At 38.3% G+C, this 15600-nt stretch overlaps 1 protein-coding gene across 1 annotated transcript in view; it reads left to right on the top strand.

Moving 5' to 3' along the window:
• LRRC69 (leucine rich repeat containing 69) overlaps positions 1 to 15600 on the top strand; it is a 109279-nt gene that overhangs the window by 80601 nt on the left and 13078 nt on the right. Inside the window, exons 6-7 of the mRNA XM_017341434.4 lie at positions 5634 to 5735; positions 10126 to 10305. Coding sequence (XP_017196923.3) covers positions 5634 to 5735; positions 10126 to 10305 — 282 coding nt within the window. The remainder of the gene's footprint in view (positions 1 to 5633; positions 5736 to 10125; positions 10306 to 15600) is intronic.

Raw genomic sequence — 15600 nt, forward strand, 5'->3', positions numbered from 1 at the left:
TCAGTCATCTCTTTCCCTCCAGCCTTGGCTTTTAGCCTCCTATCTTCAACTCCCTCCAAGAATCTTCTCTGGGGACAAGTTTCCAGCAGATACTGAAGGGATATTCTGCCAAGTTGCCTCCTGCCTATTTTCCCTCCCATTCACACAGGGTGTGTGAGAGAGGGATTCCTACTGCAGAGTTTTGGGCTTTCTTGTGTTCAAATGATACCATCAGTCTAATTATTTATAATTCTGATTAGATAACAAGTTTATCATATAGTTTCTTCAATTTCCTATTGATCGAAAATCTTAATCATATCCCTTTTATGAACTGTTAACTAAAATTTTTTTGTAACTCAGAGCCCCCACACTTAAATCTCATCCTCTTCTAAACTTACCTTTAGTTTATTTAGAAATCTCAGTTGTGTCTAAAGGGTCCCTGCATGAGCTCTGAGATGTTCTCAAGAGTACATGGGAATTTGATATAGCCTACTTTTCAGTTCTATTTTTGAGTCCGTGTGGGATCTCAGCTTCCTTTTTTCCTGTTCACATTAAAAATGCTCTTTCTAAGCTTGCCCCCTCTGATATCTCTGCTTACTTTAGTCTAGTCTGAAGCAAGAAAAAAACTTACTGAATTTATATATTATTTTCAAAGCATGAAGTTTTATAGGAATAGTTATAAAAAGTTACAAAGTCTAGAGAGAAGAAGGCCTTTCTTTGCAAATCCTGAATGTCCAGGGACAGCTGTATGTGCTATAGCTCCTTAAATGCTTGTTTATTTATGAATTATGTATTCAGGGTGGGCATCTTCATGCAGTAGGTTAGGCTTTGGCTTGGGAAGCCTGCATCCTATATCACGGTGCTAGTTCAATCCTGACTCTTCCACTTCCTATCCACCTTCCTGCTAATGCACCTAGCAAGGCAGAGGATGATGGCTTAAGTACTTGCACCCATGCCACCTATATGGGAGACCTGGATGGAGTTCAAGGCTCCTGGATTTGGCCTGGCATAGCCCCGACCATTTGGAGAATGAACCAGTGGATGGAAAATGTCTTTTTGTCTCTGTCTCTCTCTCCCTCTATTACCCTGCCTTTCAAAGATTTAAAAATAGATCTGTATTTTTTGTTTTTTAAAAAATCCAACTTGCAGATAATCTATTTATAGACAAAATCAAAGGAATCCTGCCTGACGCCTTCCACCGTTCAATGCTGTACCTTTAAACTTGTTCTTGGTTGTTATTAATCCTCCTTTCCTCTGACCACAGAGGAGAAGACAATTAGATGTTAATATTCAAAGGTAATTCTAGTTCTTCACCTGGTCACTTATCTTTCAATTATTCCCTCTTTATCCTCTATATTAATCTCTTTTCATTGCCATATATCTTCTGCTTGCTCAAAAGCCTTAAAAACAAATGAAAACTTTCTTCTGAAACTTCATCTTCCTTCAGCTGCCAGTCCCCTCTCCAGTTCATAATGGATCAGTGACTTTTTATTCTCCAATGTCTTTAAACCATGCATCTACACTTTGGCAGTGTGGACATTTTGGGCCTGACAGTTCACTGTTGTTGGCACTGTCCTGTCAGGTGGTTAGCAGCACCTTTGGTCGTTCCCCAGTAGAAGACAGCAGTGTTCCTCCCACCAGTGGTAACAACCAAAAATGTCCGCTGACCCCTGTGGTAGGGGAACAACACTGACCTGGTCAAGGTTTGACTCCTAACATCCTCCTCTGGATGCAGATATAAAGACTGAAATGCCTCAACAACATTTTGTAACCAGGGGATAATGTAGGTGATTTGCTGCCAGAGTGATAGCAAAGAATGTAGTTTCTGAAGAAGCTAGAGTAATGAGAAACCCAGTTGTGGATATGAAAGATGTCACTCTGGGGAATACTCAGAGTGCACATTGAGAGATTGTGAGACTTTATGTTATTGGAAATTAACCTGCTACAAAAAACAGGCTGTTGAATTTTCCTTAATTAAGATAACGTCTTTCTGGTTTGATGGGGGAATGCCAACAGAACTTGAAGGAAGAGAAACATAACCCTAAAGAGAGAAAGTCATTCCTTCTGAACTAAAATGAAATTTAAAATGCGATTCATGTAGATAAATATTTTGCATATTCAAATTCAAGTTTAAATCAAACCTTAAAATTTTTAAAATAAATTTTATTTATTTTATTTGAAAAAGAGAGAGAAAAGAGATATTCCATCCAGTGGTTCAATCTCCAAAATGTCCACAAAAGATGGAACTGAGCCAACCTGAACCCAGGAGCCAGGAACTCAATTTGGTTTACTCAAGATGATGGCAGAGACAGAACTACTTGAGCCATCACCTGCTACCTTCCGGGTGCACATTAGCAGGCTTTTGGAATTCAGAGCAGTGCCGGAGTGAAACCCAGACGCTCCAATATGGGAGGCAGCTGTCCCACATGGCATCTTAACTGCAACATCAAATGCCCATCCTCAGCTTCTTAAAAAATATGCTGAGTTTAGATATAGATTATGGAATGATATTTTTATATCAATGCTTTATTATAATTTAATTAAAAAACTTTAACAATAATTGTACATATATATGGGTTCCAGTAACATACATGTATACGATGCTTACTGAACAAATTAAGGTAATCAATATTTCATCCTTTTTTTTTAAAGTTTTTTTTTTTTTATTTGAAAGGCAGAGTTACAGAGAGAGAGAGAGAGAGAGAGGTGAGGGGTCTTCCATCTGCTGGTTCATTCCCCAGTTGGCAGTGACGACCAGAATTGGGCCAATCCAAAACCAAGAGCCAGGAGCTTCTTCCAGGTCTCCCATGTGGGTACAGGGGCCCAAGCACTTGAACCATCTTCCTCTGCTTTCCCAGGTACATTATCAGGGAACTGGATTGGAAGTGGTGCAGCTGTAACTAGAATCGTGCCTAGGTGGCTTTATTCAGTATGCCACAGTGCCAGCCCTGATCTTTTTTTTTTTTTAAGATGTATTTATTTATTTGAAAGAGTGACAGTGAAAGGAGGAGAGCCAGAGAGAGAGAGAGGGAGAGAGAGAGAGAGAGAGAGAGAGAGAGAGATTGTCCACTGTCTGATTCATTCCTGAGATGGCCATGATGGCCAGGGTTGAAGCCAAGAGCTTTATCCTGGTGGCAGGGGCCCAAGTTCTTGGGCCATCCTCTGCTGCTTTTCCCAGGCCATTAGCAGGGAGCTGAATTAGAAGTGGAGCAGCTGATACACAAACTGGTACTCATATGGGATACCAGCTTCGTAGACAGAGGCTTTAACCATTATGCTACAACATCGGGTCTCAAAATTTCCTCTTTGGCAGTACTTTATAATTGAAGGATTGATAGTCTGTTCTTTTATTTATTCATAAAATTTATGCTAGATTTCTGTGAGTGACATTCTATAGGACAGAAAGGAAAATATGAGCATTAAACAAAAAATGTCACTTTTTGTTACAGTGAATTTAGTACTGACTTAGGGTAGCACTGGATTCAACACACCAAGTTGTTCCCTTGTGATGGGTAATATAGGAAACTGAATTAGGAAAGTTGACGTGTCTGTTGTGAGACCAGAACTCAAATTGATACCATTGGGGGCTTGACGTCTGTATTTTATTTAAAAATCTTGGCTATGCTGTACAAGCTTTCCCATAACTTTTTAAAAAAAGATTTATTAATTTATTTGAAAGTCAGAGCTACAGAGAGGCAGAGGCAGAGAGACAGACACACACACACACACACACAGAGAGAGAGAGAGAGAGAGAGAGAGAGAGGTCTTTCATCTGCTGGTTCACTCCCCAGATGGCTGCAATGGCCAGAGCTGTGCCAATCCAAAACCAGGAGCCTGGAGCTTCATCCAGGTATCCCATTCAGGTACAGGGGCCCAAAGGCTTGGACCATCTTCCCTTGCTTTCCCAGGTCATAGTAGAGAGCTGGATCAGAAGTGGAGCAGTTGAAACTTGAACTAGTACGCATATTTTCCTATAACTTGAAATCTAATGACATGATGCCCCGAAATTGTTTTAAATAAGGTATTTTTAATTTTTGAGTGCTTGATCTATTTCCAATCCTGGGTTGAAATCCAAGAAATATTGCCTCTTCCCCCATATATTTTGCACAGCACAGTAGTGTGATGGTACCAGTTCACCTGGCTTGGAAGAACTGATTTTGCACCACTCCTTCCCATTCTGCATTCAGTGACTTGAGTCAGCCGTGGTTGGAATATTTACACAAAGGAATCAACAGACACCACAAATAAGGCCTCTTTTTTCTTTCCAGAGACCTCTTTTACCAATAGACCATTGAAGATGAATCTTACTGTCCCCATTTTATAGCTGAAATTTAGGCTCAGAGAAATAACTTCCAGAATTAGTTGAGCCTAGAGAGTAATATGGATTCTTGGGAGGCAAGGAATGATATTAATATAGGAAAATTTGTTATTTTTGTACTGAAGTGGTAGATTCCAACTGGATTTAGATTTTTGTCCATAGAAGTTTAAATATCCTTGTGAATTGTATGTTTTCCTTCTTGTTTTTGTTTTCTCTGGGCATAGTGGAGTATAGTGCAAATACTTTGATTTTCCTGTGTTTCCTGTGACATCCTCATTGAGGACAAATTGATCATAAGACAGTCACTGAGATCTGGAGTTTGGTGTGTTTTGGAATATTATTTGTCATCACATTTGGCTTTGTAACAAATATAATATTTTCAAAATGTTCTAATCATTTGAATTATTCTATTACTAACCATTTCTATTACCATAAACAAGTTTTCTCAGCTGTACAATATGGAGGATAGGATCAATGGTCAATAAGGCCATGGTCATTTATGCCAGTATTAAAATTTTATGCTTTTAAAAACAAGAGTATATCATATTCTTAAAATACTATTGTGGGGGCCAGTGCTGTGGTGTGTTAGGCTAAGCCTCTGCCTGTGACGCTGGCATTCGATATGAGTGCTGGTTTGTGTCCTGGCTGCTCCACTTCTGTTCAACTCTCTGCTTATGGCCTGGGAAAACAGTGGAAGATGGCTGAAGTGTTTGGGCCCTTGCAACCACATGGGAGACCCAGAAGAAGCTTCTGACTCCTGGCTTCCGGTTGGCCCAGCTCTTGCCGTTATGGCCATTTGGGGAGTGAACCAGCAGATGGAAGATCTTTGTCTCTCTGTGTCTGTAACTCTACTTCTCAAATAAATAAATAAAATCTTTAAGAAAATACTAATGTGTAATAAATTCTAAATAAAGTTAATTTTCACCTAATTTTATTAAAGCATTTTAAAAATTATTTATTTATTTTATTAGAGAGAGGGGTGGGGAGAGAGAATAGAATTCTCTAGTTCACTCCCCAAACATCTACAACACCTGCAATGACCTCACAGCTAGGCTGGGGGCCAAAGCTGAGAACCAGGAACTCAGTACAGGTCATTGAGTCATTGCCACTGCATCCTGTGGTACTCATTGGCAGGAACTGGAGTCAGGAGCAGAAGCAGGGACTTGACCTCATGCATCAAACCCAGGCATTCTAATATGAGAACTAGGTATCTTAACAGGTGTCTTAACCATTAGGCCAATTGCCCCACTCTAGTCTAATTTTATTGACTATGTAGTTTTAGAGGTGAATTTGGCAATTTTTTTGGTGCCATATGATTTTTATTTTGTTTTACAAGTTTCAGAATCTAAAGCTGAGTGAATTCTACTGTGAGGAAAATCCACTGCTCCAAAAGAAACCGATTGTCACTGTACAACAGGAAGATGTCTGGAGCCTACAGGTGAAGGCTTAGTTCATTCACATACATCTTCAAACTGAAGTCATAATTTAAGTTTTAAATAGTTTGCTTTTAAAGCAGTCTTGCCAAGTTACCAAATGATTAAGGTAACCCTAGTGCATTGGCAATGTAGATCCTACCCATAATCTTTGATTTGCTTTTAGTATCCATGTAATCGCATCTGATTTATAGAATGATTAAATGCAGTAAAGTCTGTCTAATATTTTGCTATATACTAGCTACTCACATTAAATTTTAGTTAATAAATCTTTGAGGTTAAAAGCATTTTTAAAAATCTTTACCTAGGAATAGCCTATATCCAAGCCTTATAAATCCCTGAAACCCATGTGATTTAATCAACAGTATTGACCAAATGTATAATAAAAATTGCTATTACTTTAAATAAAACATGAAATGTATAATTTGGAGCCATGATTGTGGTGTGGTGGGTTAAGTCACCACCTTCGATGCCGGCATCCCTTATAAGCATAGGTTCAATTCCAGGCTGCTCCACTTCCAATGCTAATGTCTCAGAAAGCAGCAGGCTTTACTGCATTAGTGGAAGCAAAGCTAAATGCTTTTTATTTGTTTATTTATTTATTAATTATTATTTTTAAAGATTTATTTATTTTACTTGAAAGTCAGAGTTACACAGAGAGAGAAGGAGAGACAGAGAGACAGAGAGGTCTTCCATCCACTGGTTCACTCCCCAGAGGGCCACAACGGCTGGAGCTGCACCAATCCGAAGTCAGGAGCCAGGATCTTCTTCCAGATCTCCCACACAGGTTCAGGGGCCCAAGGACTTGGGCCATCTTCCACTGCTTTCCCAGGCCATAGCAGAGAGCTGGACTGGAAGTGGAGCAGCCGGGACTCAAACCAGCGCCCATATGGGATGCCGGCACTTTAGGTGGCAGCTTTTACCTGTAACGCTACAGTGCCAGCCCTTGTTTGTTTATTTTTAAAGATTTATTTATTTATTTGAAAGTCAGAGTTACACAGAGAGAAAAGGAGAGGCAGTGAGAGAGAGAGAGAGAGAGATCTCCCATCTACTGGTTTACTCCTTAGTTGTCCACAACTGCCGGAGCTGCGCCTATCCAAAGCCAGAAACCAGGAGCTTCTTCCAGGTCTCCTACATGGATACAAGGGCCCAAACACTTGGCCATCTTCTACTGCTTTCCCAGGCCATAGCAGAGAGCTGAATTGGAAGAGGAGCAGCTGGGACTAGAACCAGCGCCCATGTGGGATGACAGCACTGTAGGCAGTGGCTTTATCTGCTACACTGGAACACCAGCCCCAAGCTAAATGCTTTACCAATGTTATATAATTTAATTCCCCAAATTTCATGTGATAACATTGAAACTCCTATTTTACAGATAAGGTATCCAACATCAAAGGTTAAGGACTTACTCAAATGGGATCACACAGCTAATAAATCATATAGCTAGGATATGAGCTTATGTATAACTGAATCTCAGAATCTTTGCTCCTAATACTGTATTTAGTGTCTATCAGACACACAGTAATCATTGACTATATAATAGATCCAAAATTTATTATTTTTTGCAAGGATTTATATTTTTATATTTATAATTTTTATGCTTGTATAGATAAAACTTATATGTATAATCTCATAATTCAATATAAGGAACTAATTTCTATTTGCAGTGGATAAGAAATACAAATTATCTCTGAACTACATATAGTTGATATTCCAGAAAAATAGCATGTATGCTATTCAAAAGAAATTATTTATTCATAAAAATTTTCAAAACTCTTTATTATTTGAAAGGCAGAGTGACAAAGAAAGGGTGAGAGAGAGAGAGAGAGAGACAGAGGGAGATTTATCTTCTGTCTGCTGCTTTGCTCTCCAGATGGCCACAATAGCTACGGCTGAGCCAGGCTGGAGCCAGGAGCCAGAAATTTCATCCTGGTCTGCCACAAAGTAGCAGAGTCCCATGTGCTTGGTCCATCTTCCAGTACTTTCCCAGGCACATTATCAAGGCACTGAATCAGAAGTGGAGCAGCTGGGATTTGTATGGGCTCTCCAACATGGTATGTTGGAATCATAAGCAATAGCTTAACCTGCTGTGCCATGCCAACCCCATAAAAAGAGTGTTTGATTTTTAAATAACAATGAATTGGCCTTCATTGATTTGTATGTTATCCAAAGGTACATTGAACGTATCTTTAAGAGATGTACTAAATAATGATAAATATTGGTCTTGCCAGCAGTAGTTAACTTTATATACACTCACATTTCCAAATGATAATTTTACTTTATATTTTAGTGGTATATGTTTATTCTTCCAAAGCAACACATTGGCAGCAAGTAGGAGAAAAATAGAAATAATTGGGGTGATGTAAAAATTGTCAAAAGATACACTGAGTATAATAAATATGTTACGTCTAGACATGATATGTGGAAAAAGTGATCTATAAGAACCCACTTATAGGTTCCACGAGTTTAGCGTTCTTTACCATCTATTTGAAGAGTTGTGTCCTTGAGTATGAATTTTCTGTAGCTTTCTAGTGAGACCTAGTCATTGAATTCCTACAGCTAAAAGCCTGCCTGCTTAATTCCATAGAGGAAGGAAGGGTGACAGTAAACATTTAGGATTAGGAGTCCTGGTGAGATCAGTGCTTTTGCCTTCATGTTTTCAGACTACCTCAGTCCTGCAGCTGTCAGGAGAATGAGCTGAAGTGGGTGGGAAGTTGGGCTATTGGATGATCAGACATTTAAGGAACACATGCTTGGGGTTCTTGGCTGTATAAAGGCAGCTTTCTCAGACCCTTGTAAACTGGAAGGGATAGGGTGACAGGAAGTAGGGACATAACAACTGGTAGAATTCTGTTGTTACTTTTAACATTTTTAAAGGATTTAATTGGAGTGAATTATGTTTGTATGCATGTAGGCATTTATGTAAGTAGGTAGGTGGTTATGTTTACTCAAAGATTCCTATTTTAGTCTGATGTGGATTATTTTAATACCACTGGGAAATCTTTCACTTCAGCCAGAAAAAAATGTACTAAATAAACTATCCCCATTACACTATTAAAATTTCAAGTAATGTTTGTGAACTTTTGTACAGGACTTTCATGCTAGTGGCATATACAATGAAGGGTATTTAGGAAAGAAGACAATTGCTTTTTTTTGTTTGTTTGCTTGGTCAGTGAGGATTGAATTTTATGTACTATATAATGTATTGTTACTTAAGACGATGACATTGATGGCCCTAGTGAAAGGCAACTTCCACTCCCTCACCACCTCTTTAATTATTTAATATTTGATTATTGCACAAAGGTAAATTTCCAAACATATCTGTGTGAATAGGTTTAACACAAATTGAATTCAGACATTTAAATCATAGGAGTTACTGCTTTTCACCAAGAGAGTGCTAGTTAGGTACACAACACAGTAAATAATTAAACATATGTCTTGAACTGAATGTGCATAAAGATTACCTGAGGACCTTGTTAAGATGAGATTTTGATTGAGCAGATTGAGGGTGTATGTTGGGAGTCTTAGAGGAAGTGGACCAGGTTGGAAGGATACCTACTTGGCCTGTTGTGCCAGAGGGTAATCTCCAGGCAGCACACTGCCTGTATGAGGAAGTTGTGGTCAGCACACTAACACAGAAAAACCCCATCTGGCGCAGCTGGAGGAGTACGTGCAGTGCAGTTCACTTCTTGGCCCATGTCCTCTCGAGCTTCAAATACTTCCTCACATAGATTGTTCCACATTCTAACCTGTAGCTTGCCTACCTGCCTAGATACTGCCCACATGTATGTATACATTCCCATCAAATCAAAGTTGCAAACCTGGAATTATAGCCTGTATATAATTCCAAAAAACCAAAAATAAAACAGACATCATTCTCTGAAACAGTCTCGGAGTGGATTTCTCCGTGCCAACAGGCACTTCCATGACAGGTGTATCTGCTAATTTGTGAATAAGCTCCCAGGTGATACAGATTCTGCTGGTCCATGGGCCACAATTTAGGTAGTAAGGATTTCGACCTTAATGAATATGACAGACTCAATTTTTGAGTTCCAACTGAGTACATGCATGGTCCTTATTAACTGTCATGAAACATATGAACATACCAAATTTGAACCTAAACTATTCTTTATTTTATAAAATATGTAATATAAATTAATTATAATTAGATTTCTATATATAAATGTTACAATGGAAGTAACTTGTTTTGCTTATATTGATAAAAACCAAACTTACTTACAATGCACATCATTTACAACATATCTATTATGTATACTATGGAATCTTAGTTTAACAGAAACTAAGGAACAAATGAAGATTTTAAATTAGTGAAATGGAAATCATTGTAATATAGAATTTTGAAACTATAAGGAACCATATTCTTTGTTAATTTAGGAAATAGCATCAAGATTTGTAATGAATCAACTGTCAGAAGATAATTCTTTGCTAGCACAAGCTGTAGAATTGTACCCACAGATCAGGAACATAATCTCTCGGGGGAAAAAATGTGCAATATGTGGAAAGTCCTTTTTAACTGTTTGGCTGGAATGTGTTCAATTTTCTCCTCCATCGAAGGTAAATGATGCTTGTGGTGTGAATATTAACATAAAAATCTACTCCTACCCTTTATCCTTATATAAGTCAAACAATACTAACTCTATTGTATCTAAGAATTGAGTTCTTGAATTATATAACGTTAACATTGGGTAGACAAATTTGAGTGTCTATAATGAGAAAGATCACCCATTCATTGACATTTATCAACTCCCTCAAATCACATAGAAATTGAATATTTTTGTGGCCCGGGAGTGCAGTGGAGGATGGCCCAGGTCCTTGGGCCCTGCACCCACATAGGAGACCAAGAGGAAGCATCTGGTTGCTGGCTTCGGATTGGCACAGCGTGCCAGCCATAGCGGCCACTTGTGGGGTGAACCAACAGAAAAAGGAAGACCTTTCTCTCTCACTGTCTAACTCTGCCTGTCCAAAGAAAAAAGAAATTGAATATTTTTGATCAGTAAATCACTTTTGTTCATCATTATCGCTAATAAAATCAGAAGTATCTTTGCCAGGAAGAAGTGTGCTTCTGTTATGGAATTTTGGTGGAGAAAAAGTGAATAATCCAGTTAATTTATATTACAATGATGTCCAGCATATTGAATGTGCACAGATGTGTGCCCGTAACATCATGTCTCTCAGGAGTTGTATATTCCCAGGCAGTTCACATAGCCCACAAAATATGTTCTACATTGGTATTCTAGATCCACTTTTTCGGTAAATGATTAGATAGTAAATGTTTTAGACAGTGTGGTCCCTGTCACATTGACTCTCTTTGCAGTATGAAAACATTCCTAGATAATATGTAAATGAAGGTGGCTATGTTCCCATAATACTTTATTTATGAACTTTGAAAATTGAATTTCATATGCAATAAATATTTTCTTGAAATTTTTTCAATAATTTAAAAATGTGAAAATAATTCTTAGCTCATAGGACTTATGAAGAGAAGATGGGGGCCAGATTTGGCCTGGGGACTATAGTTTGCCTACATCTGTTCTAGACCATTGAACACATATTCTTTACATCCGGGTGTCTATTCTGCTCTTGTTGAGCATTTGGCCTCCCTTGGAGCAGCAGAGTGCAATGATTTGGCTGGTGATAATGCTAAATAGATCAGTAAAAACAGTATTTTCTGCCATTCTGAATATTATCATTTGTTGACGGAGGCAAGCATTAAGCAAATAAGCATATATGTAATTACAAGCTGTGAAATTATGATAACAAAAGAGACAAAAAAGAATAGTACATTTAAGGATACCATATTAAAGTACCACAAATTAGATGACTTAGCAAGAAAAATTATTTTTTTCAGTTCTGGAGGCTAGAAGTTCAGTATCAGGTTATGGACAGTGTTGGCTCTTGTTGAGGACTGTGAGGAGGAATCTATCCCATGCCTCTCTCCTGGGCTGGTAGATGGTTCTCTTCTCCCCATGTCTATCCATACCATCTTCCTTCTGTGTCTGTCTGCCTCCAAGTTTCTTCTTGTTAGAAAGACATCAGTCATATTGGATTAAGGTCCACCCAAATGACCTCCTTTTGACTTGATCACCTTTGCAAAAGCCCTCCAAACAGGGTCACCTTCTGAGGCACTGGAGATGAGGATTTTACCACATGAACTTGGGTGTGTGTGGGGAACACAGTTCAATCCATAACAAATAGGTTCCACAAACAAGAGGAACAGAAAAACCTTGAAAGAAGGTGGGAGTGAGGGAGGGAGGGAGGATGGGGTGGGGAGTATCATTGTGCTCTTAAAATATATATGAAATACATGAAATTTGTTCTCTTTTAATAAATCTGGGATACATCAAGGTGGCCTGTACCAATGCCATCTCACTAGTCAAAGTGATTAGTTTCATTTCATAATTGGTCATAATGATAAGATTAAGAGTCCAAGGGATCACATAAACAAGACTAGTGTCTGCTAATACTAACTGATAGAATTAAAAAGGAGAGAACAATCCAACATGGGAAGCAGGATACACAGCAGACACATAGAATGGCAGATGTCCTAAACAGCACTCTGGCCTTAGAATCAGCCCTTAAGGTATTCGGATCTGGCTAAAAAGCCCATGAGAGTATTTCATTCATGGAATGCCAAGACACTCTGGCAAAAAAATAAAAATAAAAATAAAAAAAGACTTAAATGAAAGATCTCTGTGAGTGAGATCCCAGCAGAAAGAATGGCCATCAAAAAAGGAGATACCTTTCTCTGAAGGGAGGAGAGAACTTACAGTTTGACTATGGCCTTGTCTAAATAAGATCAATGTCAGTGAACTCAAGATGCTTCCATAGCCTTGGCAACTCATGTCAAGAGCCTCGGATGATTACTGATGCCATAAATAAGAGTTTCAATTGTTAAATCAACAACAGGAGTCACTGTGCACTTACTCCCCATGTAGGATCTCTGTCCTTTATGTGTTGTACTATGTGAATTAACGGTATAACTAGTACTCAAACAGTACTTTATACTTTGTGTTTCTGTTTGGGTGCAAACTGTTGAAATCTTTACTTAATATATACCGAATTGATCTTCTGTATATAAAGAGAATTAAAAATGAATCTTGATGTGAATGGAATGGAAGAGGGAGCGGGAGATATGAGGGTTGTGGGTGGGAGGGAAGTTATGGGGGGGAAAAAGCCATTGTAATCCATAAGCTGTACTTTGGAAATTTACACTTATTAAATAAAAGTTAAAAAAAAAATATGGGCTAAGGAAAGCCCTATTGAGGAAGGATATTTTAACTGACACTGAAAGGAGTTGGTCAGGTGAAGAGCTGGCTCAGAAGTTCCAGGTGGTAGGAAGAGCATGTGTTGGGACTTAGAGGTGGGAAATCACTTTATGGTTTTAGGAACCAAAAGACAGCTTAGTCTGACTGGAGAGTATTAACTGATTTGAAACTGATGTAGGCTGCAATTGGATTACAAAGCATCAAGTAGTCTTCATTGAGAAATTAGGTCTTTTAAAAATTTTAGCGAAACAATTGAAGCATTTGGGGTAAAATATGTCTCAATTTCCACTTTGAAAAGATTCTGAGTGGAGAATGCATTAGAAGAGGGCAGGCAATAAGGAGATTAAAGAGGCTATTGTATTAGACCAGGCAAGAAACTATGCTGGCATTGTTAGAAAAGAGAGATGGGTAGATTTGAGATAAATTTTGGAGGAAGAAGTAATGAGACTTCCAGTTTCTTGGCTTAAAGAATGACATGGATGCACATACTTTTTACTGAAATTAGGATGACTAAGGGAGAAGTAGATTTGTGGGAGAGAGGTGAAAGTTCTGTTTTGGACATGAGATTTCTGCAGGCAGGGATTGATGATCAAACAGAAGCCATACAGATGGCCTAAACAGCACTCTGGCCTCAGAATCAGCCCCTAAGCCATTTGGATCTGGCTAAAAAGCCCATGAGAGTTTCTCAGGCATGGAAAGCCAAGACATAGTGGCAAAAAACTTACCTAAACGAAAGACCTCTGTGAGTGAGATCCCAGTGGAAAGAATGGCCATCAAAAAAGGAGATACCTTTCTCTGAAGGGAGGAGAGAACTTCCACTTTGATTATGGCCTCGTCTAAATAAGGTCGAATTTTGTGAACTCAAGAAGCTTCCATAGCCTTGGCAACTCATGACAAGAGCCTCAGTTGATTACTGACGTCATAAATAAGTGTGTCAATTGTTAAATCAGCAACAGGAGTCACTGTGCACTTACTCCCCATGTAGGATCTCTGTCCTTAATGTGTTGTACTATGCGAATTAGTGGTAAAACTAGTATTCAAACAGTACTCTATACTTTGTGTGTCTGTGTGGGTGCAAACTGTTGAAATCTTTACTTAGTATATACTAAGTTGATCTTCTGTATATAAAGATAATTGAAAATGAATCTTAATGAAGAATGGGATGGGAGAGGGAGTAGGAGATGGGATGGCTTGTGGCTTGCAGGTGGGAGGGTGGTTATGGGGTAAAAACTACTATAATCCAAAAGTTGTACTTTGGAAATTTATATTTATTAAATAAAAGTTAAAAAAAGAAGAAGCCATAGACTCCTATTTAATCTATAAGGCCTGCTTGGGAATTGAGGATTTAGTGGTATGTTGAGGGGTAGATTTTGCTGGGGAGATAGCTGTATGATCTATGGCTCAATTTCCATCTCTAAAGACTCCAAATATGAATCCTATAGATCCAGTTTATGGTATCTTTGGAGTCAAGTAGTCTTTCAGCCAATGAAGGGCATGAGTTGCTAATCTGCTTATGTATGTCTTCATTGGATCTTATCACTAGCCACTCATCAAATTTACCTGTGAAAATTTAAAAAAAAGATATCCCTAAATCTATTAAATCAGAATTTGTGGAAGCAGTGCCCTGGGAATTCAAATTTTTATAAATTTTCCCAATTGATTTTCATGCATAGTCAGGACTGGGCATCTCTACTTTGCATGTGTAGGGCTGTCCCCCAACTAAAGGGCAATGTCTATGTCTTACCTGCTAAGCAAGTCTATATAACAGAATCTCAAATCATTGGTTTAATACACATGTTGATAACATCTTTAGTGATGATGATGTCGAAATGGATAATAGTATCAAAGAAAAGTTAGGGTTGGCTCAGAGATCAGTCCATTGTGGCATACAGACAAATGATAAACACTTTGATACTGCCTTCTCATCATGAAGGCTGAGTGGATCCTTGTTAAAGCTGCTGAAGGGTACATTGTAGAGTTTGTTGTCCATCAATGTGCTTCATCGAATCCATGTACTGGGAAGCTTCCAATTTATTCAGCTAAGTACAACAAAGGCTCCTGTACACAAGTTTGCTGTGTTCCTGAGTATCTAAGGAGCTGGGATTAGGCCTGTCATAGCCTTGGCTTCCCCCAGGACAGAGGGAGGGCTCATGTGCATGCTGATAATGTATTTTCACCAGCAACATTAGTTGTTATTTCATAGGTTTACATTTATAACGGCTATGAGATCATCACTACTTATATTTCAGAGCTACGTTATCTTTATCAAATTATCATCATGGGAATTCCTTTCACCAAATTCACTATACATACTGTCCATGATCAAATTCAGTAAGAAAAAACATTTTTTCACCAACTTTTTATTTCAAAAACTTTGAACGAAACACAACACTTGAGTCAACAGTACAAGGAACATTTGTACTTCCTTTACCTGAGGTCACCAATGTTTAGTGTTTTCTTCTATTGGTCTTAACTCTTGTTATTTTTTGCCTTGATGTGTACATACTGTCTAAAATGAATTTGATATTGATAAACCAAGAAAACAGCCTATCTAGAGAAAAGGTATCACTTTGTATCAAATAAT

Source organism: Oryctolagus cuniculus, chromosome 6, assembly GCF_051225735.1.
Source record: "Oryctolagus cuniculus isolate XC-2025 breed Fujian yellow rabbit chromosome 6, ASM5122573v1, whole genome shotgun sequence".
Lineage (NCBI taxonomy): Eukaryota > Metazoa > Chordata > Mammalia > Lagomorpha > Leporidae > Oryctolagus > Oryctolagus cuniculus.